Genomic DNA, 27719 nt, shown 5'->3' with positions numbered 1-27719 from the left:
CTCCCCGCAGAACCTGGGCACGCCGGCTCCGAAGGCCGCGCCCCACACGCCGCCCGCAGCGCCGCCCGGAGCCCTCCAGGGGGGGCTGCGGCGGCGGCCGTGCTCGGCGGTGCCGCGCTGGCCGAGGGGGCGGTGCGGGCGCCGGGCCTGGCATGGAGGCCAAGATGAACCTGCCGCGGGGCCCCGAGAACCTCTGCTTCGACAAGGACGAGTTCATGAAGGTGCGCGGGGACCGCCGGGGCCGCAGGGTTGTGGAGGGACGAGGGGCCTCGTGAGGATGGGCGTGGCGGGTTCCCTGCGGGAGAGAGCGGCCCGGAGCCTGGGTCGGGATTTTACAGCTCAGCCACGGCCCTTCCCCCGGCCGGGGGCTGGGAGAGACGCGGTGTCCGTGACAGGGGGATCCGGGAGGCGGCCGTGTCCAGGTAGGGCCGGGCTCAGACTGGCCGGAGCGAGAGGCCTCGCTGCCTGGAGAGAGTGGAGTAGTTCTCAGTACTGAATTTCGACTCTTCGCAGTTGTTTCGTGGTTTTTTCGTTTTTTTTAAGTCTCCTGTATTTTGGCGAGCTGGTCTTTGGATATTCAGCCCCACGACGCTCTGTGCTTTACAGCCTAAAACCCGAGAATTTAACTACAGTGTTAAGAAGCCTTTTGCCCCCTAGGGCTTTAGTTTAATCAACTCACAGGCATATGGAGTACTTTATTTCGGGTGTGTTCCTTGTGTGAACTGTTTGCTTACAGCCTTCTCTCTTTCCTGTTTCAGGCGGATTTTGATGTTGATCACTTTGTGTCAGACTGCAAGAAACGTGTGCAGCTGGAAGAGCTCAGAGAGGATCTGGAGCTCTATTACAAACTCCTTAAAACTGCCATGGTAGAACTCATAAATAAGGACTATGCAGATTTTGTTAATCTGTCAACAAATCTAGTAAGTGTTACTGGTTGTACTGTGTAGTTCACGTTTAGTGTGGTTCAGTGGGATTTTTATTTTTCATATGAAAAGTATATGGCTTTTATTTTGGCATTTTGTGATTTAATGCATCTTAAACTGAGGTCTCTAATCCTTGCACTAAGACACCATTCCTGTAGAATTTACAGAATTGCTGTACAGAATTGCTGTTGGCCTGTAGTAAATGTTTTAGATGTACGCATTTTGTCTTGAAAAGCTGATTTGTTAGGGAGTGAGACTCAGGGCAAACTTTTTTTCAAGCTGTCAGCACTTTTAAAATTGAAGGAAATAAATTATTAAAATAGAATAGCAATGATAAAAGTAAGGCTATTCTGAAGGATTCTTTTAGGAATCTTTAAACTATTTGTACAGTCAAAGTATCTTAAAAATCCCTAACTTTGTGTCTGAAAATTGTAATTGTTCCAATTGTACAGATTCAAAGACTGAGACTTAACATTATTCTGAGAGGAAAACTTTCCATAGGAGGAAATTTTGTTTATTCTTTGGCTTTATATGAAAGCAGTCTTACATCTTTATGCTTGTATTTGAGATAACATATTTTTGTATTCAGTTAAAAACTGGAAATTATAAAGGAAGTTATGTTTACTCAGTTCTCTTTCAGTATCTGTAAAATGATAGGTTTTGTCAGTATTTCACATATGATCTTATCAAAAAAGTAATAAATGTGTTTGTGGTAATTTCTTTAGGTTGGCATGGACAAGGCTCTCAATCAGCTTTCAGTACCCTTGGGACAGTTAAGGGAAGAAGTTATGGTAAGTTCAAAACAATCATTGTCAACAGCTTGGTAAATTCAGTTCGCTGTCATATGATGTACAGAATGTCTTCTACACAAGTTAATATTTGTTACAATCAAAAAATGGTAAAAATTTGTAATAAAAAAAAAACCTCTTTGAAAATTGATTACTTAGATTGCTAATAGGAGAAGCATTGTTTTCAGACACTTGTATTGCAGTAAATTTATGTTTCTTATAGTGCATTTCAACCAAGAGATAAGGAGTTTCTAAAATTTGACAAGTGAATAGACTCTTGCAAGATGAGTCTATGGAGATATCTTGGAGCTGTTTAAATATTTGAATAACTTAAACATGATAGAAAAATCCAGATGAGACACAGTCCCTTTATGGACTTACTTTGCTTAGTGTGTGGTTTAACCATAAAACCTCACCCTCTTGGAGGTGGATCTTATTCTGGCTCCTCCACACTGACTTGGTATTTATAGGAAGGGGCAATTTTTGGCCATCTTGGCAGCCAGTTCAAAGGGATGCTTGCTGCATAAAGTGCCTTCAAAATGTTACACCCTTCTTGTCTAACAGAAAACAGAGTCAGCTAGTATAGAGAAATCCTTGTTACATGAAAAATATTATTTAAAACTGATTTATAACTTCAATTGCAAGACATAAAAACATAGTGGGTTGATAGCCTGTTTTTAGGCAAAGGTCATTTGTTCTTTTAAAGAGATAGAATAAAAGATGGGTTATGGTGCAAATAATTATATTTCCAGTGGCAATACTGAAGGAGCAGATTCTACTTTCAGTTATTTAGTTGTACTTATGGCTTTTTCACTTGATGTACTGTAGCTTTTATTAGTCCCATGATCTTATTAATCTGTGTCTTAAGTTTAGATTTATTTTTATTAGGTTTTTTCCAACCCCTAAATGGGAAGCAAGCTTTACATACTGACTTTTTCTCTCACAGAGTCTTAAGTCTTGTGTCAGTGAAGGAATTCAAGCAGTAGATGACCGAATGACTAAACAAGAAGACATTAGAAGAAAAAAGGTACAACAGATAAATTACTACCTTTAAAAGATCATCCTTAGGATGACTTTGATTTTGCCATTAACCCAGAGAAAATGAAATTAAGGAAGTTCTATGCTGTCTAGATGCACACTGTGCAGGATTTTGTACTTGTAAAATGTATTGACATTTTGGTTGACAGACTTCATATTTTACACTCTCTAGTTGATCATAAATCTTTGTTTTACTGTAGTGCCCAAAAGATATGTTTGATTTAGTTGGAATTTTTTTCCAGTATAGTTGCTCTTGTTTCTGACTGTAGTAGCATATAAACTTACTTATTACGAATGGAATTGAAGTACAGCAGTTTGATTTTTATGGGCAGGGGACACACTAACATTTGTCTTTGTGCTTGACTTTAAAAAACATCAGGGATAGGAACAGCTGTCCTACATCTGTGACAAACATTTATTTGTGGTGTTTTTTGGACAAATGTGAGCAATACTTCAACTGAGACATGACTCAAGTGTTAAGATAAAGGGAGAAAACTTAAACCAGAAAAAACCCAAAGAGCTAAGAAACCATCTAAAATATTTTCTTTAGGTGATGTCAGTTGGGATTGGAGTTAGACACGAAAAACATTTCTTTAATTACAGATGTGTATCCTGAGACTTATTCATGTTATTCAGTCTGTTGAGAAAATTGAAAAGATTCTACATTCCCAAGGAACTAAAGAATTGTCCTCATTAGAGGGAAACAGGTAAGAAATTGTAATGTTTGGTTTTGTTTGTTGTTGATGGGACTAACTTAATTTCATGGTGTTGTTGAAGGTGAATTTACAAGCAGTGGGTTGTATCTTTAGAAATGTAACTCTGATGGAATAAATTACTATAATTTTTGTATTTTCTTGGTTTTAGTCTTCTGCAAGCCAGTCATTCACAGAATGTGTAACTCAGACTCCAAAGTTCCAAATTACTTGTGGTGCTTTCAGTAAGCAAGCTTTGTGAAGTTAGTGTGCAGTTATTTTATTTTACTTTATTTTATTAGAAGTCACTAATCCTCTCATATCTGAAATACTCTCTATAGTTTATTCCAATGTCATTTGTAAGTGAAAAAAAAATAGTTTTTCTTGTTTTCCCTGCTTATGTGTAAGTGGAAGGACTGCTGCAAGAATAGCTGAAGGCAGGCAAGGCAAACCTAGTACAAGGAAGGTTTGTGACAAATTCCAGTCAAACCTCTTCCTCTGCCCTTGCTGAGGATTGCAGGATGTTGTTCAGCCAGTTTTGGAACTGATGTACCAGTCATTCACTTGAAAGTCTTGATGCACTTGGGATGCAAGTACAATTTAAGCTGGAGGGAAGACACAGTGAGACTGTCTCTTCGGCTCAGTGTGCTGGATCACATGGTTGTGGGGGGTAGGTGTACCAGAAAGTAGGTTGATACCTAAAGGGACAAAAGCAGATGTTTTCAGTCAGGTGAGGCACTTTGCAGAATTACGTTTGCAGTTGAGATCATACTTGAGCAACTGAAAATTCGGCTCTTTATTGGGATTGTGTGGACTTGAGAAGGGCAGGACTGTTTCTCTAGAGATAGCTATCATTAGTTTTACTATATGACAGAGTAAGAAAGAAACAAATCTGGATGGTGAAGGTCACCTGGTGCAGTTTCTGAGCTCTCTTAAGACTGACTTTTTATGTGATGATAAAACTGCCATCTAGAAGAAAGTGCTTCATACTGCTGAGGCAAGAGCTTGTGTTCCTCTCAGCTTCTGCTTCACCCACTTCATGTTAGAGCTGCAAAGCAACGCTAATCATGTAGCGTGCTCCAGATCATTATTGCTTGATTGCAATAATTATAGTAGTACCTGTCAGAATTCAAAATATTTAAACTACAAAAAATTGAGGGAGAGCTCTGTCTATCTGTTACAGATGAGAGTGAGTTGGTTTAAAAGGATCTAACTATGTATTCTCATTTTGTATCATCTCTCTTCTAGTCCACTTCTAACTGGACAAGTTTTAGAGAGAATTGCCACAGAATTTAATCAACTACAATTTCATGCAGTACAAAGCAAAGGAATGCCCCTTTTAGACAAAGTGAGACCAGTAAGTATTGCATGACACTTAACACTTGCACAGTCAAGCAAAACCAGTATAATTGGAAGACAAATGCCTGTTTCCACAGTGTTTTATTGAAATAATTTATGGAGAAAAATGGGTTTTATGAGGTCATTTTTATCAGTTGACTAGAACTATTGCTTTTTCTGAGGATGTATGCCCTTTTTGCTTGCTTCTTTAGGATAAATTACTGAGAATAAGAGTAGGAAATACGAGAGGCGTTTTTGTCAGCCTAATGTATCTTGCAGTTCATCTGCTTACTGATACTGAGGCCTCGTTCTAGAGATTTATGTTGGCTTTGTTAGCTGCAGTGTACAGACCAGAATATAAATGGAATGTGCCTACATAGTGGCTGACTTGAATATATTCAAGTTTTTCTTCTCATGAAATTATGCTGGCCATTACTAATCTCCCAGTATACTCTTTTATCTACTGTAAAAGATTAATTGATGTTTTGGTGGGACTTTTTTTCTTCTATTCATTCAGTGGGGAGAGGAATGAAAACTTGTGCTAAAAGAAAGCTGTGAATATAGAGATGGGGTAATGCTTTAAGCTGATTCTCATGAGGGAGTCATTCTTAATGGCTTTCAAGCTATTAGGTAGTTCAGAGTTCCATTTTGTGCCTCTGCCTGTTGGCAATATAAACTTGTTTCGGCTCCGGATATCCATGGGATCATGTTGTTACATGGACAGTTTACAAGACTCGTCTGGCCACTGAGCTGGATATCAAACTTGGATACTAGCAGCCGTGAGCATAAACAGCGGAGTAGTGTATGGGGTGAGAGAACATTTGTCGCGTGGCTTCCTTAATGGTGTTTGCCACATCTTTGTTCCTGTACCTGTTGTTCCTAAGGCTCATCAGAATGTGGCTTTCATGATTAGTCACCAATTGGGTTCCTGACTTTGCATGTTCATTACAAATTCTGTGAATCATTTTAGGATGGATGGACACAATACAGCATGTAAAAAGGGACAGAAGAAATTTTCCTGGCTGTATTCATGGTTCAGCTCTGAAAATCTTAATGTGTGTTGCTGAACTTCCTTCAAATGCAGAGTTATAGAGCCAGAAGTATATCTGCAGGTAGTGTAGCAATGGACTCATTGCTACACTAGTCAGATCTAGTAGAAAAGATGTCGTGGGAGATTAGGAAAAATGGTTTGCAAAAGGTAGAATATGTGTAGACTGAAGAAGCTGTTTGGCAGAAGCCAGAAGGAATCTAATTTCTTTGGTGTTTGCTAGTGTCACTCAGTGTCATTGGTTTGTGGTAATTTGACAAGTAGTGCTGGGTACATGCTGTTTGTTTAGTCTCTGACAGTGAGGGATGAATGCTACAATTGTTATCCCTGGTCACTTACTGTAAATCTTTTGTTTATTATCACATACTGGTTCAGTTGAACAAGGAACAATTATTGACTTATTTCCTCAGGATAATGCAGACCTGATATAACTTACTATATAACTTGCAACATATAGAAGATAATATTTGCCTTTAGCTTTATTATAGTAAATCCTGTGTTACATAGCATCGATAGCCCATTAAGTTTGTGTTAATGGTTGTTCAACACTGGCAGTTATCAAATTGTTGTACTTTTCAAGTCAGGATAGGAAGCTGAGTTAGGCACATCTGGATGAATTTACTTCAACAATGACGACAGGCTTTGATTTTGGCTTTTTATGACTATATTTTTCTCTCTCTTTGTAGCGTATAGCTGGAATAACAGCCATGTTGCAGCAGTCTCTGGAAGGGCTGCTCTTGGAAGGCCTTCAAACGTCAAATGTTGACATAATACGCCACTGTCTACGCACTTATGCAACAATTGACAAAACACGAGATGCAGAGGCATTAGTCGGCCAAGTGCTTGTAAAACCTTATGTAGATGAGGTAAGACAGTATTAAAAAATCCCATTTGTTTTCCAAACATGCTTATTTTTCCTGTGAACCGCCAGCTTTTGTTAGCAGCTTCAAAATATCTTTGTGGAGAGAACAGGAGAACTGAGCTGCAGTAAAATATCAATTTGGTTGTTGTTGCTCTTTAAGAAAAAAGGATGGAGGAATTCTCTTACCTCCCTGTCACCAATTTCAGGTTATATCCAGTGTGGATTCTCTTTCTTACCTCTGTTTTTCTTGGGCTAAAGAATCAAAAAACCAAACCTCTCCCATTTAGGATAGGTTTCCATTGGGTGTCTGCTGAGTGCTGTAATAGCTGCTACAGTCTGCTGTGGGATATGTCACTTTCCCCTCAGTTTTCTCAGGGTCTATTCTTTCACCACTTCTGCACCATTCCAGTTGTTTATGTAGCAAAAGGCAAATGTGTTCAGACATGTGGAAGAATACCAAGAAACAAGCTGCTGTTCTTTTTCTGCTGTCTTCCTTCTCTTTATGGCAGAGATTTTCCCTTTTCACTGAGTATGAGGCACTGTCCAGACAAACTGATTTGCTAGCTTCATTAAAGGCTTAGCAATGTCACAGAAGATGCTTTGCTTTGGCTTGCCTGTATTTGGGATTGGACCAAGCACCTCAACTTTTAGAAGGAATTTTTACTTTATTCTGAGTTGGATTAGCTTTTACCAGTTGCCTGTTTAACTTGGCAGTCTGCTTCAAATGACAGTGACGTGGCAGTGGGTTGGGAGCCAGACACAGTGGCTCACATTTAAAAGAAATGATCTCCTTCCCATTTTTGGGGGCAGTCTTGGCCATTAAGAGTGCTGCTTTAAGGGAAGTAATAATTCAAGCTAGCAAGTTATACTTAGAAAATGTAATGAAAAAAACGTAGTATGCTGACTATCCCAGTATTTGAGGTTATAGTGTTAAGAGTTTTGTGAGTCGTGCATTACATCATATTTTATATTCATTTTTCTGGTATTTAACACTGAGTTGTTCCTGGCAGGTGATGGTGGAGCAGTATGTGCAATCCCACCCCAATGGCCTCCAGGCTATGTACAATAGGCTGTTGGAGTTTGTTCCTCATCATTGCCGTCTCCTGCGGGAAGTAACAGGGGGAGCAATTTCCAGGTAAATATCTTGGGCTTCTCAGCTGCACTGAAGTTAAAACAAGTACCACATGCTTTGAAATCCTTTGCATAATCAGCTTTCATGCTCTAATGACTTACCTGGCGTTTCTGAAGATTCATAGTGAAATTTGATTTGTATCTCATGCCTCTGTTTTTCAAAACAAAACAGTGAACAGACTTTCCTGGTGTTGCAGCCTAGACCTTCAGAGGAAGCAAAGACAATCCTGTATTTCAGTAGTAGAAGTGAGTTCTGTGCATAATACAATGTGTCAGATAACTTGCTTTTTTGAACCCATTAAATATGATTGTAACCTTCATCCAAGGAGAAGAGCATAATAAAGCTGTTAAAATATAAGTTCAGAAGTTATTGAGTTGTTAGCACACATCAGAAAAGTGGGGATGGTCCTCAGAGGTTTGACTGATTTATTGCATGTACCAAAACTACAGGTTTAATTTATTTGTGCTTCCACTGTGTTCTAAAGAAGTGCTTAATTCCTTTTGCAATTAAATTGCCTGTTTTTCAAACTTAAGTAATTCAAGTCTGCTGAATTGTATCCATTTATTCATCTGTTTGCAGGATGGTTAATATAGGAGACTGCTGTAATTAACAGAACTATGGATGTAGCCCCTAGGGACTGCAGAATTACTTTTCTAATTAGTCATCCATTGCTGAGCTTTTTATGACTCCTAAGTTTTACTAATATTTTAATTCTTTTAATCCCTCAGCAAGTTTTAATCATTCTTCTTAATAATGGAATATTCCTACTTTGTAGTGTGATGTACTAAATTGAAATTGAATGCTTTTATCTCTTCTGCTCTGAATTTTTAAGTTTTCAAAATCCAGGTAGCTTTTAATCTTTTGATCAAACACAATATGTATAAATACAGCTTGGCACAATTAGGAAAAGGTTCTCTTTTTCATTACATTAGTCACATTACTCCTACTTGGTAGGTCTTGGAAGTTTGGAGCTATTAAAACTTGAATTATACCTAGGATTTCTCAGCTGAAATGTACTCATTTTCCTGTGCACACTTGCAAAATATGTATCTGATAAATTTTTAAAACACTTTGAGAGTTACAAAAAAACACCTTGGATTTGATGAGACTGTGGAATCAGATAAGGAATCTTCAAAGGAAGAACAGTTTAGGGAATCAGTATAAATATGTAAAAAAATTTCATTGCATTTTGTCTCGTGCATTGCATCTATTTTTTGGTGATTCCTGCCTCCAAATAGAAGCCTGGTGGTAAAATGTAACAATGGAATAATTGCAATTTTTTTTCAGTGAAAAAGCAGATATTGTTCCTGGATATGATTTCTTAGTGAATTCGGTGTGGCCAGAAATAGTACGTGGTTTGGAAGAGAAATTACCATCACTTTTTAACCCTGGTAACCCAGATGTGTTTCATGAGGTAATTAAATTTCATTTTTTCCATTTCTAATTTCTGTGACAGACACAAGAATTGAAAGAGTCATGTTCTCTAGTTTCTTCCCCCCTGCTGCTTTTGTCTAAATTCATGCTGTTGCATGGCTTGGAAGAGGAGGTTATCTCAAACCACTTGGTTCAGTTTTCATAGGAATTAATTCTCCCTCAGGTTTGTTAGGGGAGCTCATACAGAAGTTACTGGACACCATTTAGTCAGATGAATTAGTGTTTATTTTGGGAGTAGAATCGTAATGTTATTGAAGGTGGGAGTAGATGACTCCAGTGTTCACTCAAGTCTAGATCTTCTATATAGCAGGATTTAATTAAATTAAGTAATTTAAAATTAATATTAATTTAATTCAGTTAAATTATTCAGTTAAATTAATATTAATTTAATATTAATTAAATACCTCGGTTGCAACGTATTTTTTACTATGGGATCCCCTGGTGTCTCTGCACATCCACAGTGATGTGCTGAGATCCCACAGGAAGATTTTAAAAATTCATTGTTTCACTTGATTTAGCTTTTGCTCTCTTGAAGTACTGCAGATTATGTTGTGATTATAAATACAAGTCAACTAAAACCTGAAAATATTTGGTAGTGCCTTCAGGTTTAGAAAACAGAGATAGTATTTCTCTGGTATCACAAGCTTACATTAAATAATGAATTTAAAGTACTTGTCACTCTTGTATTTTCTTCCTTGGTAGTGCTGCTCTGTCCATCTTTTACTAATGGTGAAATAGATTTCTTGGTCTAATATGAAGATTGGCTGTGGCAGTGCTTTACAGTATGTCACAAGTAGAAGCTATGAACTCTGCTTTTCCTCATGTCCTCTCTACTTGTGTTTAACTATGATTACTGAAAAATTTGATTTCTTTCCCCTGGCAATTTGACTTGTGATTAGTATGAAACATTTTATTTTCAAGATAGAGATGGGATGCAGGGATAAATTGTCTGAAGGAAGGCCTTGTTGGTGTATCAGGACACATGACTTAAGGAAATCCTGGCGTGCCAGTGGAGGTTTATAAGGCATGTGATTCTTCATGTGTTCCTGCAAAACTACTTTTACTAAACACTTTGATTTTTTTTTTCTTGGAGTTTAAGATCTCTTTTGTACAGATAGATTGAATAAGTGAAAGCAGGTAGGCATGACTGAGCGTGTTTGCAGTGCTGTCTCTGAATAAGGAGCAAATTACATGGATGTTGAAGAAAGCTGTGGTAGTGCCATGCCAGTGACACTGTAATGTGTCCTCCCTCATAAGAATTCTTAGTTTACCATGAAGCTTTAGTCACTCTTCAAGCTTTCGCCATATGCCCTACATACTGCAGATTGTGAGCCTTGTTGGGCCTTTGCTGCACTGTGCTGCATGATGTACAGGAGTGTATTGTGTCTTCAGAAAAGCTGGGTTTGCTTAAAAGGCCTGTCTTATGTTACACTGCTACTGGCCAACAAAGGTATTGCCTTTATTTAAAAAGCACCCAGCAATCCAAAAAAACCCCATAAAAACCCAGCACTCACCCATGACTTCCAGCTAAATCACGCAGTAAGTCCAAAGTACTTTTCAGACTGCTCACTTAAGTGACTCACAGTCATTAAAATCATTAAAATATTTTACTTTAAAATCAATACAAAGTTGAAATGCCAAGTGTAAAAATGTTATTACACTTATCTAAAGACTAATAGTTCTAATTGACAGGGAGGAAGAAACTCTTCAAAATTGTTTTGCACTGATGATGAGCCAAGTAGTGCTACACAAATTTTAGACAGTAATCTTTTGTCTCCATTTTCTTGATAGAAATGCAGAACAGTTTTTTTCTCCGTGTTTATTTGCATATGTACCTATGTATAGGCTTAACGCTGAAAAGTTTAAACATGCAGTGTTTTCTCGTAAGGGTTTTAAGGTGTAGAGGAGAGGGGGGATGGAAAGATTTATTTTAAATCCTTTAAAAATCTGACTGGCAATGTTAAGTGTGTTAAAATAAGCGTTTGTGTGAGGTGGCTTTTTGAAATAGTTTCAGTTTGATGTGCCTTTATTTGAGTGAGATGTGTAGATTTATGGGTATTTGAAAAGAATACTTCTTTTGTCCCTAAACATTTATTTAAGATTAAGTTTAGATTTCTCTGTTTGAAAATTGCTCCATTTTGATTCCCAGTTTTACTTCTCTTAAATAACTGTGCAGTCAACAATCCGATCTTAGAAGCTGAGATAGGAACCAGTCTTGCAGTTAATTCCCTCTCCTGGATATAATGTTCTCAATATTGAGATAAATGTCTCTTGAGGTGCCTTCTATTTTGAAAGTGATAGGTCTTTACAGTGTGTTTGGTTTATATCTTTGACTTACACTTAGGGTAGCAGAGCATTAACAGCTTGTTTGCCTTTCTACAGTGCCGGGTTTATTATATAAGAAAGGAGGCCTGAAAGAGAACTAATCTGTCATTCAGTCTGGGTCTAACTCCCATACCTTTTATGGGTCCATTGTGTGATAAATACAACCAGGTTAGGAGAAAAAGCTTTTGTATGTGTTTTTCAGAATACTGTCTTGACACTGAAACTACCAAGTCACAATAAAGGTATTCTGTAATTATATCTTTAGCAGAAAGTTATGAACTTACTGAGATACACAATACAAAAACATCCCTGTGGCAGTTTGTGTCCTTTGTTCACAGGAGAGTTTTTGAGAGCAGGCCCTCTAGGCAGCAACACAGGGGCTTCTCCTGATAATGTTTTACTGCTTCACAAGAGGCAAAATCACATTTCTCCCACAGTGCTCTGGCTTGTGGATTGAACCCTAACCCTGCAGTGAAGTCAGAAGCACTGAGAGATTGTCGGGTTTATTTCATTAATTCAGTAGTGGATTTATGAGAATATATGATAGCTGTTTTATAGCTGTTTCCTAATATTTTTTTTAATAGAAGAAACTTGCACAGACACTGAACTAGTTTTCAGTTCACAGAAGTAATTTTAACTGCAGCTGTGTTTTAATTTTAAATTTATTTACATAAGTTTTGTGATCTGTTAGCAAGGTCTATTTTGTATGAAATAACTTTTTTTTGTACTGTTTTACTTCTGGTTTTCATCAAGTGTTTGGCTTTCTGCTTTGTGCATGATTTAATTTATTATTTCATTTTTTTTCAGTGTTCTCATACTATTGAGACCAAATCCACAGTATGTTTAGGGATTAATGTAATTTTTTTTTTGCTTGCAACCAGCTTTATCCTGTTCATAAACACCTTATTAGAAGTATACACTGGATGAAGTTAGTTTATCTGAAATTGTTTGAAGTTCTTCTGCATATATTTGATATTTACAAAACATTTTTAGGGAAACAGCTCTAGAAATTCTTATAATACAGGTCCTGTGTAACAGACAAAAACACTGTGCATCCATTCTCGTGTGGCTGTGTGTACTTCTGAGTTTCATTCCTCATTATTTCTCCTTGTTGTGTAGTTTTATCTGCTGCACCTGATTCTGTTAGTACTGTGCAGTACCACCCCAGTGACTGAGCTCAGAAATAGTCAGGAATCTCTGATCAGTTTTGCTTGATCAGCATGCTTGGACAGTTTTATGCTTTTTAGAAATGTCCTTACCACAGAGTAACACTTTCAAGTTAATTTGGTTTTGCTTTCTCTGCAGTCCAGGCTTCTAGCCTTGTGTGATTAGGTGATGAGGGGCAGTGTCAGCCCATCCTGAACCTCGAGCTTAGTTGTAGCATGATCCAAGGGTTCTGCTGAATGGGTGGTGTCCTTCCTTGTTTGCTGGGAGCCTGTGTGTGACCAGAATGTTCCTTCTCTTCCTGCAGAAATACACCACCAGTATGGATTTCGTACGGAAATTTGAACGGCAGTGTGGCTCCCAGGCCAGTGTGAAGAGGTTAAGAGCTCATCCCTCTTACCACAGCTTTAACAACAAATGGAATTTGCCTGTATATTTTCAAATAAGGTTAGAATGTCTTTTTCTGTTCACTCTTTCAAAAGTAGAGGTTAGTCATGGCAAGATGATCTGGCTTAAGGTCACACCTCCTCATTGTTCAAAGTCTCAATTATCAACAAATCATATGGAAATCAAACTAAGAATTTAATTACATCAGGTAACTTTTATAAATCTTTCAAGAATTTAGCAAAAAACCACATAACTACTCTTCAGTATGTACTGTGTTGTTACACCAGATGTGATAAGATACTCATAAGAGTTTCAGGAACAGATCTAAATAAGTCTTGAATTCTTGTTTCATATTGTTTTTCTCTGGTGTCCCTGAAAATAAGCTCTATGTTGAATGCTGTTTATGCAAACCCAGAGGAATGCTTACTGTGAGGGAAGAAATCTTTTTTCTTAGAGGTATAGAACTAAAGGACTTAAGAACTTTCAGCTTTTCAAGATCTATCTGTGTTTCTGACATTCTTTTTGTCTCACAGGATCTACGCTTAAATTGCAGTATTGCCTTCCCAAAGATTGTCCTCCTATTCCCTGTTCCTGAGGAGCTAAGTAGTAACTTCTAGGATGTTTTAGTAGCAGGTCTGATGTATCTGTAATATTTTCTTTTACAGACTTGGCAGCTAGAAAAGAACAGAGAGACCCAATAAAGCCCTTTTTTAATTCTAGTAATGTTAGAATTTTAATGAACAAAATAGAATATAAAACTGTATTTTTAGAAAGGGTAGTCTACATGTCTCATTGTAGGGCTGGAGAGCAACCCTCCAAGCAAGGAACAGAACCATTGATGAAGTCTGCTATGACCCAGCTGTGCCATGCATAAACTCTCTTGGTCCAAAGCCTTCTGAGAGCCTCTTAAAAAGCCCCAAACAAACAAAAAATGGAATTTCCAAAAGAGGGGGAAGAAAAAATGATGTTTATTTTTAATCAGTATCACTTAGTGGCCTTTCTTATTGCACAGTTCTGTAATTTGCTCTAATACCAGCACAGTCACATTTATACAGTTTCTTTAATCCAGGGTGAATCTACTCTTGTGCTGAAAAATTCAATCCAGGAATCTTGTGAGTCGTAGAGTTAATATAAGTGACAAGAACATGGGGCTGGGAGCTGGGTATTCATATTGTGGTGGTTCATGGTATTTTGTAAAACTGTAGTCACAACATCTGATACCCTAATTTTAGGTTTTTTGTTTGCACATCTGTTCCTGCAGTTGTGTAATGAACTGATAAGGACCTGTTACTCAGGGCAGAAAAAAAAAGACTGATTTTCAACTCCAGCCAATTTCCCCAAACCACTTAGCTGTACAAATATTAATGCTGGCCTAAGGAAAGGGGCAGGAATATTCACTACATAGTGGTGCACAGACTAAAAGTGTCTGTGGAACTGCAGCCGTTATGAACCTTTGAACAGATATGTATCATTAATTACCCTTTTTGTTTCAAGTCCAACTTTTCTAGTAGGAGACCAATTGATCAAACTTTGATCATCTTGCGCATAAAATTGAAATGTAGCTTCAGGATATTTCTCTTCAAAAATGTTTCCCATTAGGTATTTTGAGCTCTGATTGATTAAAACACTTTAAAAAATAATTTTCCTTTAATCTAAGATTACTGTAAGTCTAAATAGTGTACTGTTTTGAGAAATGTTTGTACAACAGCAGCTTATTCATCTTTAATGATGGTATTCCTTTATACCTTTGGAAATGCCCATGAATTCTTCAGTGCATAATTGTGAAAATAATACAACATATTAATTATATATATCAGGGAAGCTTTCTCTTGATGTGTGTTAATATCCTTTAAGTCATACAAGATTTTTTTTAACTATTATCTCATGCATTTATAGTTAAGATTGTTTGGTGTTTTTTTTTTTCAATTTCAGAAATTCCCCAGAAAAATCAGCCATTACTAAAGCCTTTAGAAATGATCCTTTGAGGAACAGATAGATGTTCAGGCATTTCTTCTGTGGCAGTGCTGGCACAAACAGCACCAGTAACTCTTTCCCGTGTTTCATTCTTTCGGTTAGGTCAATACAATTGTGCTGTACACTGGGGAAGTGATTTCCTATTAAGACATACTCAGCAAAAATTACATCGCCGTTAAAAACCTTACTCTGTTCTCTAATCCTTTTCACCACAAGACTTAAAGACACTGCTCTGTTGATGAAAGCAGTGCAGAGGTAAAACTGAGGTTTTGAAGCCATTTCACAAACATGTTTAGTTGCTAAACTTCCATCTTAGTCCATTAGGAGTTTGAGCAAAAAAAGCTATGTGGGCTCCTGTCCTGATCTGGAAATGATGGTTAAGACTTTTAAGAGAAACCCTACAGGTTTGTAATTAGGAACTTTGATAGAAAGACTTACAGAGTTACTATGTTACACATAGTTACACACAGAGTTACTATGTTGCACATAAAAGCAAAAAAGTGACAACAGAACTTCCTGCAGGGGAGCTTAAAGTGATGCAAGTATGGAAAAGTATCAGAGGTTTTAATAACTTCTGCTGTTATACCTAAAAAAATGGAACTATTGATTCTTATTAGGTACAGAATTGTTTGCAGAACCTTATGCTGCTGCTTATTAACAAACATGTAGAAAGCTGGAGCTCCAGTATCATGTGACATACCTGAAGGTTAAAGAAAGTATGTGTCAATTTGTTTGCTTTTAGTTTAAAAACAGTTACAAAACACAAAGCTTCCCTCCTCGAAAAGCTGAGGACTTGTCACTCTGTGAGCTATCATTTTGATAATGTTTGCAACTATGACTTTAATAATATCCCAAAGTATAAGCTTTGTACTGCCTGCAAAATGTCAAAGGTTCTCCTTGAAGTTTTTGAATGCTGGTGTTAAGTTGGGCAAAAATAACCTCAGGTTTAAAATCTGTTTATGTCAATTGATAGCACATTGAAGTAATACTAAAGTGAACATTGAAAAATGTTTAGTCATCAATATAAGCAGCTGTTGAATTGTGATATTCAAAATTATTCTTTCAGATTCAGAGAAATAGCAGGGGCCTTAGAAGAAGCACTTTCAGATACACTAGAGGAAGCACCAGGTAAGCTTTTATTGCAAAAAATATTTCTTGTAAAGGAATCAGTTGTATAAATAGCAGTGATCACTCTGTCTCTTGAGTATTCAGTAACATACATCCCGTGGTTCATATGAGCTTTTTTTTATTTCTGATTAACTGTTCAAACAGTATAAAACATTGTTACAGAGATGGCAATGTGACTTTGGTTACTAAAAACCTCCTCTTTAGCAGCTGTCACTGACATACTTATGGAACCATCCCCTCAGTGCAAGAAGGAGTTGTTAGCATTTGACGTCTTCTAAGTGACAACCAAAAGGCTATGCTGTGTTATTGGGGCATATTTTTCTTAATGTGGTAGCACTGTGTAGAGGTGAAAATGGCTGTCTGATGGCAGCATTTAGGCTTGCTGTCATTCATAGTGTTGGTGTCTGCTCCAAAAATATACATTGATTTATGAGGAGATGAGGAGGTATGCCCAGGAAGAATAAGAGTGGAAGGGTATAACCTGATACATGCATTAGAAGTGTACTGTAATCAGAAGAACTAATTTCAGCTAACAGGGTGAATACTTATGAAGAAGGTATCTATGGGCCACCTAAATGTCTGTATGTATGTATCCAGACATGCCCTCTGAAGCAAACCAGGAGAAAAAAATCCTAATGGAGACAAAATGTATAAATCTTACCACTTCAAGGTGTAGGCCTGGAACTTGCGGACACATTCCTTATCTTTCTGATTGTATTCTCTAAAATGTTAAAACTGTGTGAACTGCTTAAAAAGTATTTTGTTTAAATATGGATATTTTTACAGTGCTTTTAAATATTTATAGCAAATATCTCATATAACTGAGTGAGGAGCAATAGTTTAGTGCTAAGGGAGTGTTATATTATGGCTGGCAGGAATATCTAATGTAACTTCTTCAAAAGACTGCCAGAATTATTTTGGAAATGTTATTTTCTGAAGTGGAGTAATTGGCCAAGCTGTTTCTGCCTTTATTGCAGGCAAATTCTCATTTTTTGCTTTTGCCTGCACAGCTACAGCAAGACTTTAGTGGAATTTTAAATCTAAGGCATTGAGGAGATAGTATTTTAAGAGTTTGTTTCAGGTAATGCTTAATACATTTCTATCTGATTATTGTATATTTTAGGAAAGATCTTGGGTAATGCAATTACACTGATGTTGCGTCTTTTAAAAACATGCTTAGAACTTGACCTTTGTTGCCTAATTGTAGCTGGGAGCTCGTTCTGTCTCTTGGCCACTCACATGGTCTGGACGAGTCTAGTGAAGTGCTGGTCAGATCAGATGTTTCTGCCGCTCTTAGCGCACCGCCTGTGGAAGCTCAGCCTGCAGATCTTGGCACGTTACTCCGTGTTCATCAGCGAGGTGAGAGAGCAGCCTGCTTTAAGGGGTTGGTGATGGGGTATGTCCATCAAAAAGAGACTCTTGGAAGCAAAATATGTGACCCCTTTTTAAGAGTTCTTTTGTGCAGTTAATGATTTTTAGCCTTCAAGCAGTTAATGAGTTTGGCTTATAAAAAGTATTACTGCAAAATACGTGATCAGTCACAAATACCAGTACTGTTGCAGTGCTGCTGTCTGGTGGTTGCCAAAGCTGTACTTCATGCTGCTTTATTCTGCCTCTGCCACTGAAACAAGAAATCTTAGTTTTCTTCTGTTTTTGTGTTGTTGATTGAGTGAATGAAGTTGTGAAACAGCCAGGAAAAAAATAACCCTGCAAATAAGGAGTGATATAATCTGGATCACTTGTTTAGTATTGAGAATGCAAAACCACTTTCCTGGACAGCTGACTCCGCATCAATGAGCACTGCTTCTGAGCAGAGAAACTGCTTTGCTCTTTTACCGCCTGCTCCCAGCCATACAAGTGAGCCCCTGTTTCTTGTGCCATAGAGGGACAGTACAATAGAATAATTTGAAGAGATTTCTCTGGTAGTCATTTGTTCCCAATTCCTACTCAAAATAGGACCAGCTTATATGAGGTTGTGCAGAGCCTCTTAAGTTTAATTTTGAGTATATCCAAAGATGGTGATTGCATTCTTACCTGGGAACCCTGGTCCAATGACTGATTGCTTTTTCTTCCTGCTCGATCAGAATTTCTCTTTCTACAGTACATATCCATTGCCTATTACTCTGTCACTGTATCTCAGGGAAAAATCTGATTCTGTCTTGTCTGTGCATGCCCCTTCGGTAGTTGAAGACAGCAGTAAGATCTACCTTTATAATTTCTTTCGTGACTCAGTGACTTAGTTCTCTCAGCTAAATCAGCTCATTCAAAGTACTGATAAGTACCAGAGTTAAAACAGAGTAGTCAGGGGAAGCACTTGCCTGACAGCAGAGAGCTTGAGGAGGCGCGGGAGAATGTTGTTTGACAGCAGGACTGGACTGCCCTCTATTAACCTTAGTTAGACAAATTTGTTCGAAATCATCCAACTTGTAATGCACTCCAATTTTTTTAACATTTACTTTTTACATGTTTTAGTAGTGGTATTTGGTAATAAACCTTGAAAGTGTGGCATTTGAATGCTGAAGTCTTACAAGTCCTTTATATACTGTTTCAGTTTGTCCACCTTTTACTGCCTTCACTGTTGCTAGGGTTCACACTTCAATTTAATGTTTCAGGTTTATGTAAGGCCCATTTCCAGTGAGAGTACAAAGGAAAGCAAAAAACCTGTGCCAGTTGGTAGAAAGGAATCTTCTTTAAGCCTCAACCCCATTGAGGACCAAGGGAGTGGATCTTCTCCAGAAAGTCTGCCATTGTCTTCTATATCTAGCACTCAACTGATATATGTTGCTGCAGATCTGGACAAACTGCAGGATTGGGTTTGTGCTTTTGATTTTACTTGGAAAGAATCTTCACTGATGTTTTTAGCATCTTGTAAGGGCATTCAATTGTTTAAAATAATGTACTGTAATTTTTTTTAAATCTTAAATGCTAAAACTTGGGCTGTCTGATACCTGAAATACATGGCCTACTCTGTGCTTATTTGGAATGGCAGATTATGGGCAAACCACTTCATATATTTAAATTATTTTTATCAGTAGCTGCTGGAATTAACTCCTAAAATAATATATTTCTACCATTTTTTTGGTGTGAAGTGTCACTCTGCCAATCTTACCTTTTCTAGTGAAGTCTCTGTTGCAGTTGGGAGTGTGGTGCAACATTCAGCTTTAATGTTATCTTCTCTTTTAGGTGTTTGCTGGTTTTAGTCTTGGAGGTTGGAAAAGGTTTTATCATCATGATTATACTTGATTAATGATCCAGAATCTTGAGGAGGGATGTGTGTTGTTAATTGTCTCCCAGTAGAGATGATTCCTGTGTATTTATTTTCAGTAAGGCCGAATTTTCTGTTATTTGTGAAGTTGCAAATTGCAGGAGAGTTTTGTTAATTCTAAATTATTTCCTCTGAGTACAATAGTAAGGTAGAGGATTTAGTGTGTAAGCCTAAATTCCTATGCATATTGTAAAATTCTGGTATAGATTGCACAGAAATACAGTAAAACCATAGAAATTGAGGGTGTTTTGTGATGCACTGCAAACTTACAGGATGTAGGAAAAGTAATTAAATTTTTTATAACATGACTATATCTCTCTTGGTTTTGGGTTGTTTTTTTTTCAGATTCCTGACATCTTAGACATGATTAAACCAAAGCTTGAAATGATTGGCTTCAAGAATATATCTTGCATTGCAGGTAAAGCTGAGAGGCTCCTTCCCCTTTCTCCCAAATCCCCTCTGCCAAAAAAATGAAATCAACTTTTCCGTTTTCATTATTTAGGATGAAAATGCTTAATAAAACTTGCCTTCTGTTTAAATTGTTAAATAGAAACAATTGTGAACAGACCTGTTGAGTCTGGAAAATGTTTAACAATTAAAATTGAATGAGCCTAAAGTGCTTTTAGGACTTTTTCTAGAAAGTGAGGACTTTATCCTAGAAGACTCATATCATTAAACTTTCGAAAGAACTGGGAAGAAGACATAAGGAGAGACTTTCCATTATCCAGTGGAAACTAAAGTGTTTTTCTAAAATGGCTGTTCTCTCTCAGGTCTGATGAGTCATTTGAGGCACAGGGGTTATCAAAGTATCATATTTAAATACCTTAACTTAAGAGGGTAGAAGCAGTTCAGTATTTTAGCCTTCTTTTTTCTTCCTGGGTTTTTGTTTTGGGTTGGTTTGGTTTTTAGATTTGTCTCTTTGGTTAATTTGATTGTATTTTTTCATCTGATGATTCTTTATGTGAAGTATGAAGTTTGATTTTAATAATTAAAGCTAGGCATGTAGCTGCATGAGTGAACTAGTCCCTGTCTGCAAGCATAGCCAGGAGTTCTGCATCATGAATTCCACTGAAATCGCCAAATCAGAACTTCTGGTAGATGTCCAAGTCTATTAGAGATGTAGGAGCTTGTGCACATCCCCTATTCAGTAGATGGTCTGTTGCCAATCACAGCTTTGAGATGAACATATTCCAGTCATTCCATAGGGAATTTATTTTCTTTGGAAGGTCAGAACCTTTTGATTGAAGCCCTTGCTTCATTGGTAATACTAGAAAAACTTTGAACCTGAAGAATGCTCCTTTACTCCACTTGTCTCTCCTTGCCTCTGTCTGTGTTTCTGGCTGAGGAATGGTTGGTGTTATTGGCAGTGTTTTATAAGTGGCTGGTGTGTAATATCCTGTACTTGACACCAGGTAATGAGTGGGATTAGGAGGCTGAGGGCATTCACATAGTTATGTTGTGTTTGGGCAGGGTAGCTCAGTTTAAACTTCAGCATTTTTACTTTAATAGGAGCCTTGGAAGATTCAAAGACTTCTCTATCAGCCTGTGTGCCTACCTTGAATAACAGGATTATCCAGGATCTCAGTGAGTCCTCCTTTGCATACCTGAAGAGTGCACTGGAAGTTCCAAGATTATATAGGAGAACCAACAAGGTTAGTGCTGCTCAAAAATGAAAAAATTAAATCTCAGAAGGACCTCTGCTGAGACTATTGAGAGTTCATCAAACCTGTCCATATCTGCTTGACAGAGCCCATAACAATGTCTTTAACCTAGTGAAGTATAGTACAAAGCTGTAGGTATTTTAACAAAGGTGCAATAGTCTGTTTTGGGCACTGAGTCTGCTCAGCTTTGTCTGGAATCAGCATGAGCAGAAAGAGCATTCAGGATCATACCCTGGTAATAGGAATGCTGGCACATGCTTCTCTGAAGAAGCTTTGGGCATTTTGAACCTTGTTCTCTGTTATAGCACACTGTATAGTGCTACTGAATAATTTTGTGATGGTGTCTTTCCTGTGTGTAATGATCTCTTCATTGACTTGTCCTAAGTGGCTTTATATATATCTTTTTGCTTAGGTACAAGATTAGCATTTTTTACACGTGCTAGATTGGGTGTTGATACTTTCAGTAAGTAAATGACTGGTTCCTTCTTCCCCTGCTTCCCTGTCATCTGCCAGGAGGTGCCAACTAAAGCTTCACCTTATGTTGACAGTGCTCTTAAGCCCTTCTACCGACTGCAGAATGACTACAGAGATGCCTTGAAGCAGCCCATGATTCATCAGTGGTTGGAAGGTGCTCTCTCCGAAAGCACACAGAAGTAAGAGAACCATACAGAACGTTATTTGCCTTAGTTTAAAAACTCCATTGTCTGTTGAACAGGCACAGAAAAAAGCCAAAACACTATAAATTAACACAACTGGAAAGAAAACCAAAATACAGCACTCTTTAGGTGTGATATATTTCCTTGGATTTACTCTTGTGTTGCGTGTTCAGCAGATGAAGAGCTGGGCAGGGAATCCAAAGACCTGGCTCCTGCTCAGATCTGTGCAAACCATGACAAGGTGGATAGGGCATTTGAAAAATTGGTTAGTTCTGGGAATGCAGCGGTGAACTAAAGATGTGCATTTTGTATCAGAATTGATATAAGACCTTAATCTCATTGCTTTCAGGGAAAGTTACTAACCTTGTTACTTTCAACAAACAGTGGTTGAATTTTCAAGAACTTGAGTTCTACTGTCCTTTGACTTCTTTAATGTATGTAATGATTATCCAACTTTTTAGTGGTTTAAAAAAAAGCTTTGGGCCTTTTAAATGGCTGAAGAGCTAATTGTTCACAGTTTTAATAAGGCAGTCATAAAGCAATACTTTCTTTAGCAGATCTTCTGTTTCCTATTTAGCATCTCGACAGCTTTTGAACATGAGTAGTCATAGGCATTAGGTTCCTTAATGGGTTCTTTTTCCATTTGTCTAGCTGTATTTTAAATTCTTTCTGGGCAGGGATGTTGCATTTTGTGAGTTCGGCCAGTTAAAGCCTGTAATGTGATGGAGCGATACTTGCTTTTGTTTGAAAGTTCTGCCTGAAAATTTCACAGGATACCCCATACTTTTTGTGTTGTGGACAATTTAGTCTTCGTGTTAGCTATATTTTTTTCTTATCTCTAACCTTGCCTAAAACAAAGAGTCACCTTAGCCTATTTGGATGGGTTTTTTTTTTTTCTTTTCCCATCTTTATAGTTTTACTTTGTTCGTTTTCTTTGACCTTTCTGACCATAGATGATAATATCAGAAGAATCCATGCAGGTTAAAATATAATTTGTGCTTTCTGTCTGTTCTTACATGGTTTTTCCCAATCATTCTTTGCCTATTATATTTTCTGTTGGCTGTGGCTGAGCATAGATTGATTTTTTTTTTTCCCCCCTGAGATTTAACCACATAGTAATACTGAGGTTTTAAACCGTAGTCAGAACATGAGTTTTTTCTTGTCCTTTGCCTCCTTATGCCTCCCTACTCTTCCCCTTCTGGTACCTTTCAGAGTAGACTTAAAATTTTAAGACAATTTTACACCTTCACCAACCATTCTGAAAATTTTTCTTAAGTATTTTGGACTGGGCTAAGCTTAGGTTGATCTTGACTCCATGGGTCGTTTTCAGTTAGCACAAAACCTCTTTTTTCAAGCTCGTTGTCTCTTTACCAATTTTTAGTGCATAGAGAGAAGCTTATTGTTATTTGTTGAGTAACATTGCTGAAGAACTGCAAAGATTCCTGGAATCTCAAGACACTCAAGGTTATTGAACTAAAATATCTTAGGGTGAATTCTTGTTTGTCTCTCTACATCTGTGTGCCTGGTTAGTCTTGCTTTTAAAGCTTCAGTAAATCTGGTGACACCATGCAAAGTAGCTGTTTTGTAGTTCCTTTTTTGCCTCCCAAAAAGCAGTTCTTCACTTTCCAAAAGTTAGGTTAAACACGGTGGCAGTGGTTAAACCAGTAGGACTGGCAGGTTCATTTCTTAATTCCTTAGAATTTTCTGTCCAATTCTGTTTTCGTGGTTTGTTGCTATTATTTTCATCATTTTGTTTTAAGATATCTTATCCTCACTAACAAGTGACAAGTCAAAGAAACTGAATTTCTTACACGGAGGAATATTGCAGTTTCTTTATTGAGAATACAGATGCAAATAATTAATTTCTTGCTGTGATAATACATTCTTACATCCAAATGAAAAAAACAGAAAAGAGCATAAACTAGTTAAAAATCACTGGGGGCTAAATTTGCTTAAATGGCAGAAGGATTTAGGAGTACAACAGAAATAGGAACTATTAATCACAAGTGTGTGGGACTAGGAAATACCAAGATATGAAAAGAGGACATGACTGACTTTTACTGGAATGCTTTTGCTTTTCATAGAATGCTATCGCGAAACAAGTTTCCATGGCATTGGCAAGCACTTTTTCTTTAGCCATCCCTATCTAATTACCCTTTTAAAAATTAACTGCTTTCTGTTGCCTCCTTGTTTAAAAGTAATCATCAGGAAGATTGTTTCAACTCTTTAATTCTTAGAGTAATATTTTTCATAGAGAGGCTCTTTGAAAGTTAGGTATTTTAGCAAATTAAAGAACATCGCTCAATCCGGTAATTTCTCTCATGGATCTTTTAATTTCCCATTGTTGCTCTGTTTTCTCTTCTTATTGTTAACTCACTGTCCTGGGCATCTGTGAATTTGTATTGTATGCTCTTCCCACTTATGCATGGGATTTCAGTCCGTAAGGCTTTTTGAACTTTTGTTAGTAGTTGATGTTTGATTCTATGGTTTCTTTAATGTGGATTCTTTCTCCGTGGACAGTGGTGTTTTATTTTATCTCTGCCATTTCTAAATTAGGGTTAGGGTTTTTCGGTTTTTTTCCTGCCAGCTTCCTAAGACTCCTGTTTAAATCACTTTCTTCATTTTAGAAATAGGCATTTCTGACTGGTGTGCACATGTGTGCTCTCATATACACTTTTATAACTTGCCTAAAAATGTGTGGGTTTTAGTCTGTCAGGCTGTTATTCCTGTCCTGTTTGTAAAATTGACTATTTCTGAATAGTCTGTTGATTGTAAAGAGGGGCTGATTTTGACTGTGTAAAGTTGATCAATTGCATTCCTTGGTCACTATTGAGTAGAGACGTCTTGAACAAGTCAAAAATGTTGTGATGAGGAGTCTTCAAGACTGAATAGTAATCTTCAGATTAACCTCTGGAACTAATAATGGAAATACTGGTTAATTGATAATGCTAATAAGTAGCTTCTTTGCAAGGGAAGCCATTCCTTCTGGCATTGTTCAGCAGGGCCAGTGATGTACTTATGTGTATGAAGTAGGCTCTTCTGTAAAGTGGATTTTTTTTCTTTCTCATTCTCCTTACTTAATTCAGGTATTATGAAACTGTATCTGATGTACTCAATTCTGTTAAGAAAATGGAAGAGAGTCTAAAAAGATTGAAGCAAGCCAGAAGAAGTGCAACTTCAAACCCTGTTGGTACAAATGGGGGCATGAGTGATGATAACAAAATCCGACTGCAGCTGGCCTTAGACGTTGAGTATTTTGGAGAACAAGTAAGTTATTACAAATGAGTTTTTTTTTTATTATTATTAATAGTTTTGGAAGGGAGATGGAAGAGGAAGGGGAAGCTTGACTCTGATTTTGGTCTTGAAAGCTTTGTTGGTATGGGTTTGGGGTGTAGGTTTTTGTTTTGTGTTTTCACATTTGTATAAAGGAGATGATTTCAGACCTTGGTGATTATAGATACCACTTCAGCAATGCATACGTTCCTATCCTTTCTTATACAAATGCAAAGCTTGTATTTCTTACTACTCAAAATTCAAGTACTGCTCAGTGCTTGGAAGCATTAAAGAAGAAGCACTGTCTTTGCAGATGGGAGGGCAGGGACCTGACTTAGGTCTGATAGAAACTTCTTTATGGCCCTTCTTTTGTTTGTCTTCTGTCGGGGTGTTTCCAGCCCTGACTTTCTGCATGGTCAGGGTCTGTTCCCAAGAGCTGTGAGGATGTCAGCCTGATTTGTTGTGCTGCATAACTGTAAGTGCTTTTCAGTGCCAAATACGAAATTTTAAATAGCAAAACATAAAAGAAAATATTCCGGGAAATGTGCGCAGTAGCTGCATTAAATTGTATGAACATACTGTTTTGTACTCCCTTTATTTCTAAGAATCATATCCCTTCCAACTAAGAGTCAAATCATATCTATTCCAACGACGATATTCTATCATAGCTGTTCCAATTACAAGTCTATACCATTATTTGCCAAGGAATTGTCTGATCTTGTTTATGAGCAGCTGCTGTTGATGCATTCTAACAGGTAGTTTAAGTCTGCTTGTGTGTGAGCAGATGCTTTTCTCAGATACGAGACTAATCACAATTGGGTGGAACTGTGGAAATCTTACTAATGAAAACTATTATTTGTCAGCTTTTGCCTGGGGTTGAGCTTTTGTTGTTCTTCTCCATCACTGCAGTGTGAATTTAAGCTGAACTTGGACAGATTATTCATAATCATTTGGGAGATGTTTTGGTACATGTGACTATCACAAAGAGGTCCAGCAGCAAACACCTTTTCAGAATCACTTCATTATGGTTTTACGTAGATCCAGATTTTTCTACTTCACTGCACTCAGTTTTTTCATGGCTATATTTTTCTTATTGTCAGAGCAAGAGATTTCCTGGCTAAGAAATTACTTGCAGCAACCTCTGTAATTGTAGAGTTGTTTTTGTCTCCCAGGAAGTCCAAGGCTAGAGCCATAGGCTCTTGCAGCCTATTCAAATGCTTTCACCGTCATGCTGTTGGCTATTCTAGGATGTATTCACGTTGATCTTTAAGGTATTGCCCAGAAACTTCATTTGAAGTTGGAAAAAAAAGAATCAGTTGAAATCAATGCATTAAAACCAACTACGGCCTTCTCTTTCTGATTGCTTCACTGGGAAACTTCCAGTTTGCTTTAGTTACAAGTTGCCTAGAGGATGGTGAAATAGTTCCCTGCAAGACACTTCTGTAACTGGAGAGACTTAACTGAGCAAAGTTGGATGCAAATTTTTATCATTTGCAGTATATGCAGTTGTGTTTTTTGCCACATGTCAGTGGCAGGACAAAACATACGCTTCACTAAATGTTTTAACTAGAATAACTAGTGCGTTTTTAATGTTTTAAAGAAAATTAATGGGTTTTCTGTATATTTTTAGATACAAAAGATGGGACTGGAAACAAGCAGCATAAAAAGCTTTTCAGCCCTTGCAGAGCTGGTTCTAACTGCCAAGGATCAGGCTACAACGGAACCATCCTAGGTATTTTTGAAAGCATGTGGTTGAAGATAAACAATGTCCCTAAAAGAAAGAGAGAGAATTCAACTCTTTGTTTTACCAAATAAATAGCAATGAAGTGCTTCCTAAAGTATCTCAAGCAGCAAATCAGTGTATCTTCTGCCTCAATGAACTTGCTTCACCAAAAGACTGAGACTTTATCAGTTATCCATTATATGGAAAGCAATCAAAGTTCTAAACTTTCTACTGTAGAATAAAAGTAGAAGAAAATGTTTTTCTTATTTTTGTTGTACAACTTGAAATGTACAAGAACAAAGTTCTATGTTGAAAATAATATGTAATAAATTGTCTTCCTAACTTTTGATGTCCCATATGTTTTTGAATTAAATGTATTGATTGATGGCTGTGTTGCAACCCACTCCAGAGGCAAAGTAACTGAGGTTGTTGTTAACAGAACCCTTGATTAGAGTGAAAGGACACTGTGTGACCACAGTTTATGTATCTATACACATATATATAGAGAGAGAGAGCTCTATCTATCTATCTATCTCAGGTTTATTTTAGAGCAGTTTGGTTGCAATGGAAGAAAGGTATGTAGCTGTTTTGGTTATTGTCTATAGAAGTAGAACTATATGAAAGTATAAAGATATCACTTAAGAAAATATGTAGGGAAAAGAAAGAAAGAGAAAATATATGAGTACATAGTAGAGATGAAAGTTAGCACCATCCACAGATCCAAGAAGACGTGATTGTTGCCATTTTAGATGTTTGTTGGTCAAAGTGATGGTCACAATCATGATCCATCAGGGGTGGGGGAAGCCCACGAAACAAAGAGGGTTCATACATGGGTTCAATGGGTTCATACGTGTTTTGGTTCAGTTGGGAATGCCCTGGTACCTCCCCTGGAGGGGAGTTCTACGCTG

At 37.5% G+C, this 27719-nt stretch overlaps 1 protein-coding gene across 2 annotated transcripts; it reads left to right on the top strand.

Moving 5' to 3' along the window:
* Positions 1–97: 97 nt before the first annotated feature.
* COG2 (component of oligomeric golgi complex 2) lies at positions 98–27153 on the top strand. 2 transcript variants are annotated; one of them, XM_041424234.1, is made up of 18 exons: positions 98–221; positions 759–920; positions 1649–1714; positions 2658–2738; positions 3353–3456; positions 4690–4798; positions 6514–6693; positions 7700–7824; positions 9109–9235; positions 13052–13191; positions 16172–16233; positions 17441–17592; positions 18846–19046; positions 19844–19916; positions 21008–21150; positions 21673–21812; positions 24902–25082; positions 26719–27153. In XM_041424234.1, the coding sequence occupies exons 1-18, from the start codon at positions 153–155 to the stop codon at positions 26818–26820; spliced, it is 2217 nt and encodes a 738-aa protein (XP_041280168.1). In that variant the 5' UTR covers positions 98–152; the 3' UTR covers positions 26821–27153. The 2 variants fall into 2 exon arrangements, with proteins under 2 accessions (XP_041280168.1, XP_041280178.1); XM_041424244.1 differs by lacking the exon at positions 18846–19046.
* Positions 27154–27719: the final 566 nt, after the last annotated feature.

This window comes from Onychostruthus taczanowskii, unplaced genomic scaffold, assembly GCF_017590055.1.
Source record: "Onychostruthus taczanowskii isolate IOZ18803 unplaced genomic scaffold, ASM1759005v1 scaffold111, whole genome shotgun sequence".
NCBI lineage: Eukaryota > Metazoa > Chordata > Aves > Passeriformes > Passeridae > Onychostruthus > Onychostruthus taczanowskii.
This window is presented reverse-complemented; position numbering and strand designations above follow the sequence as displayed.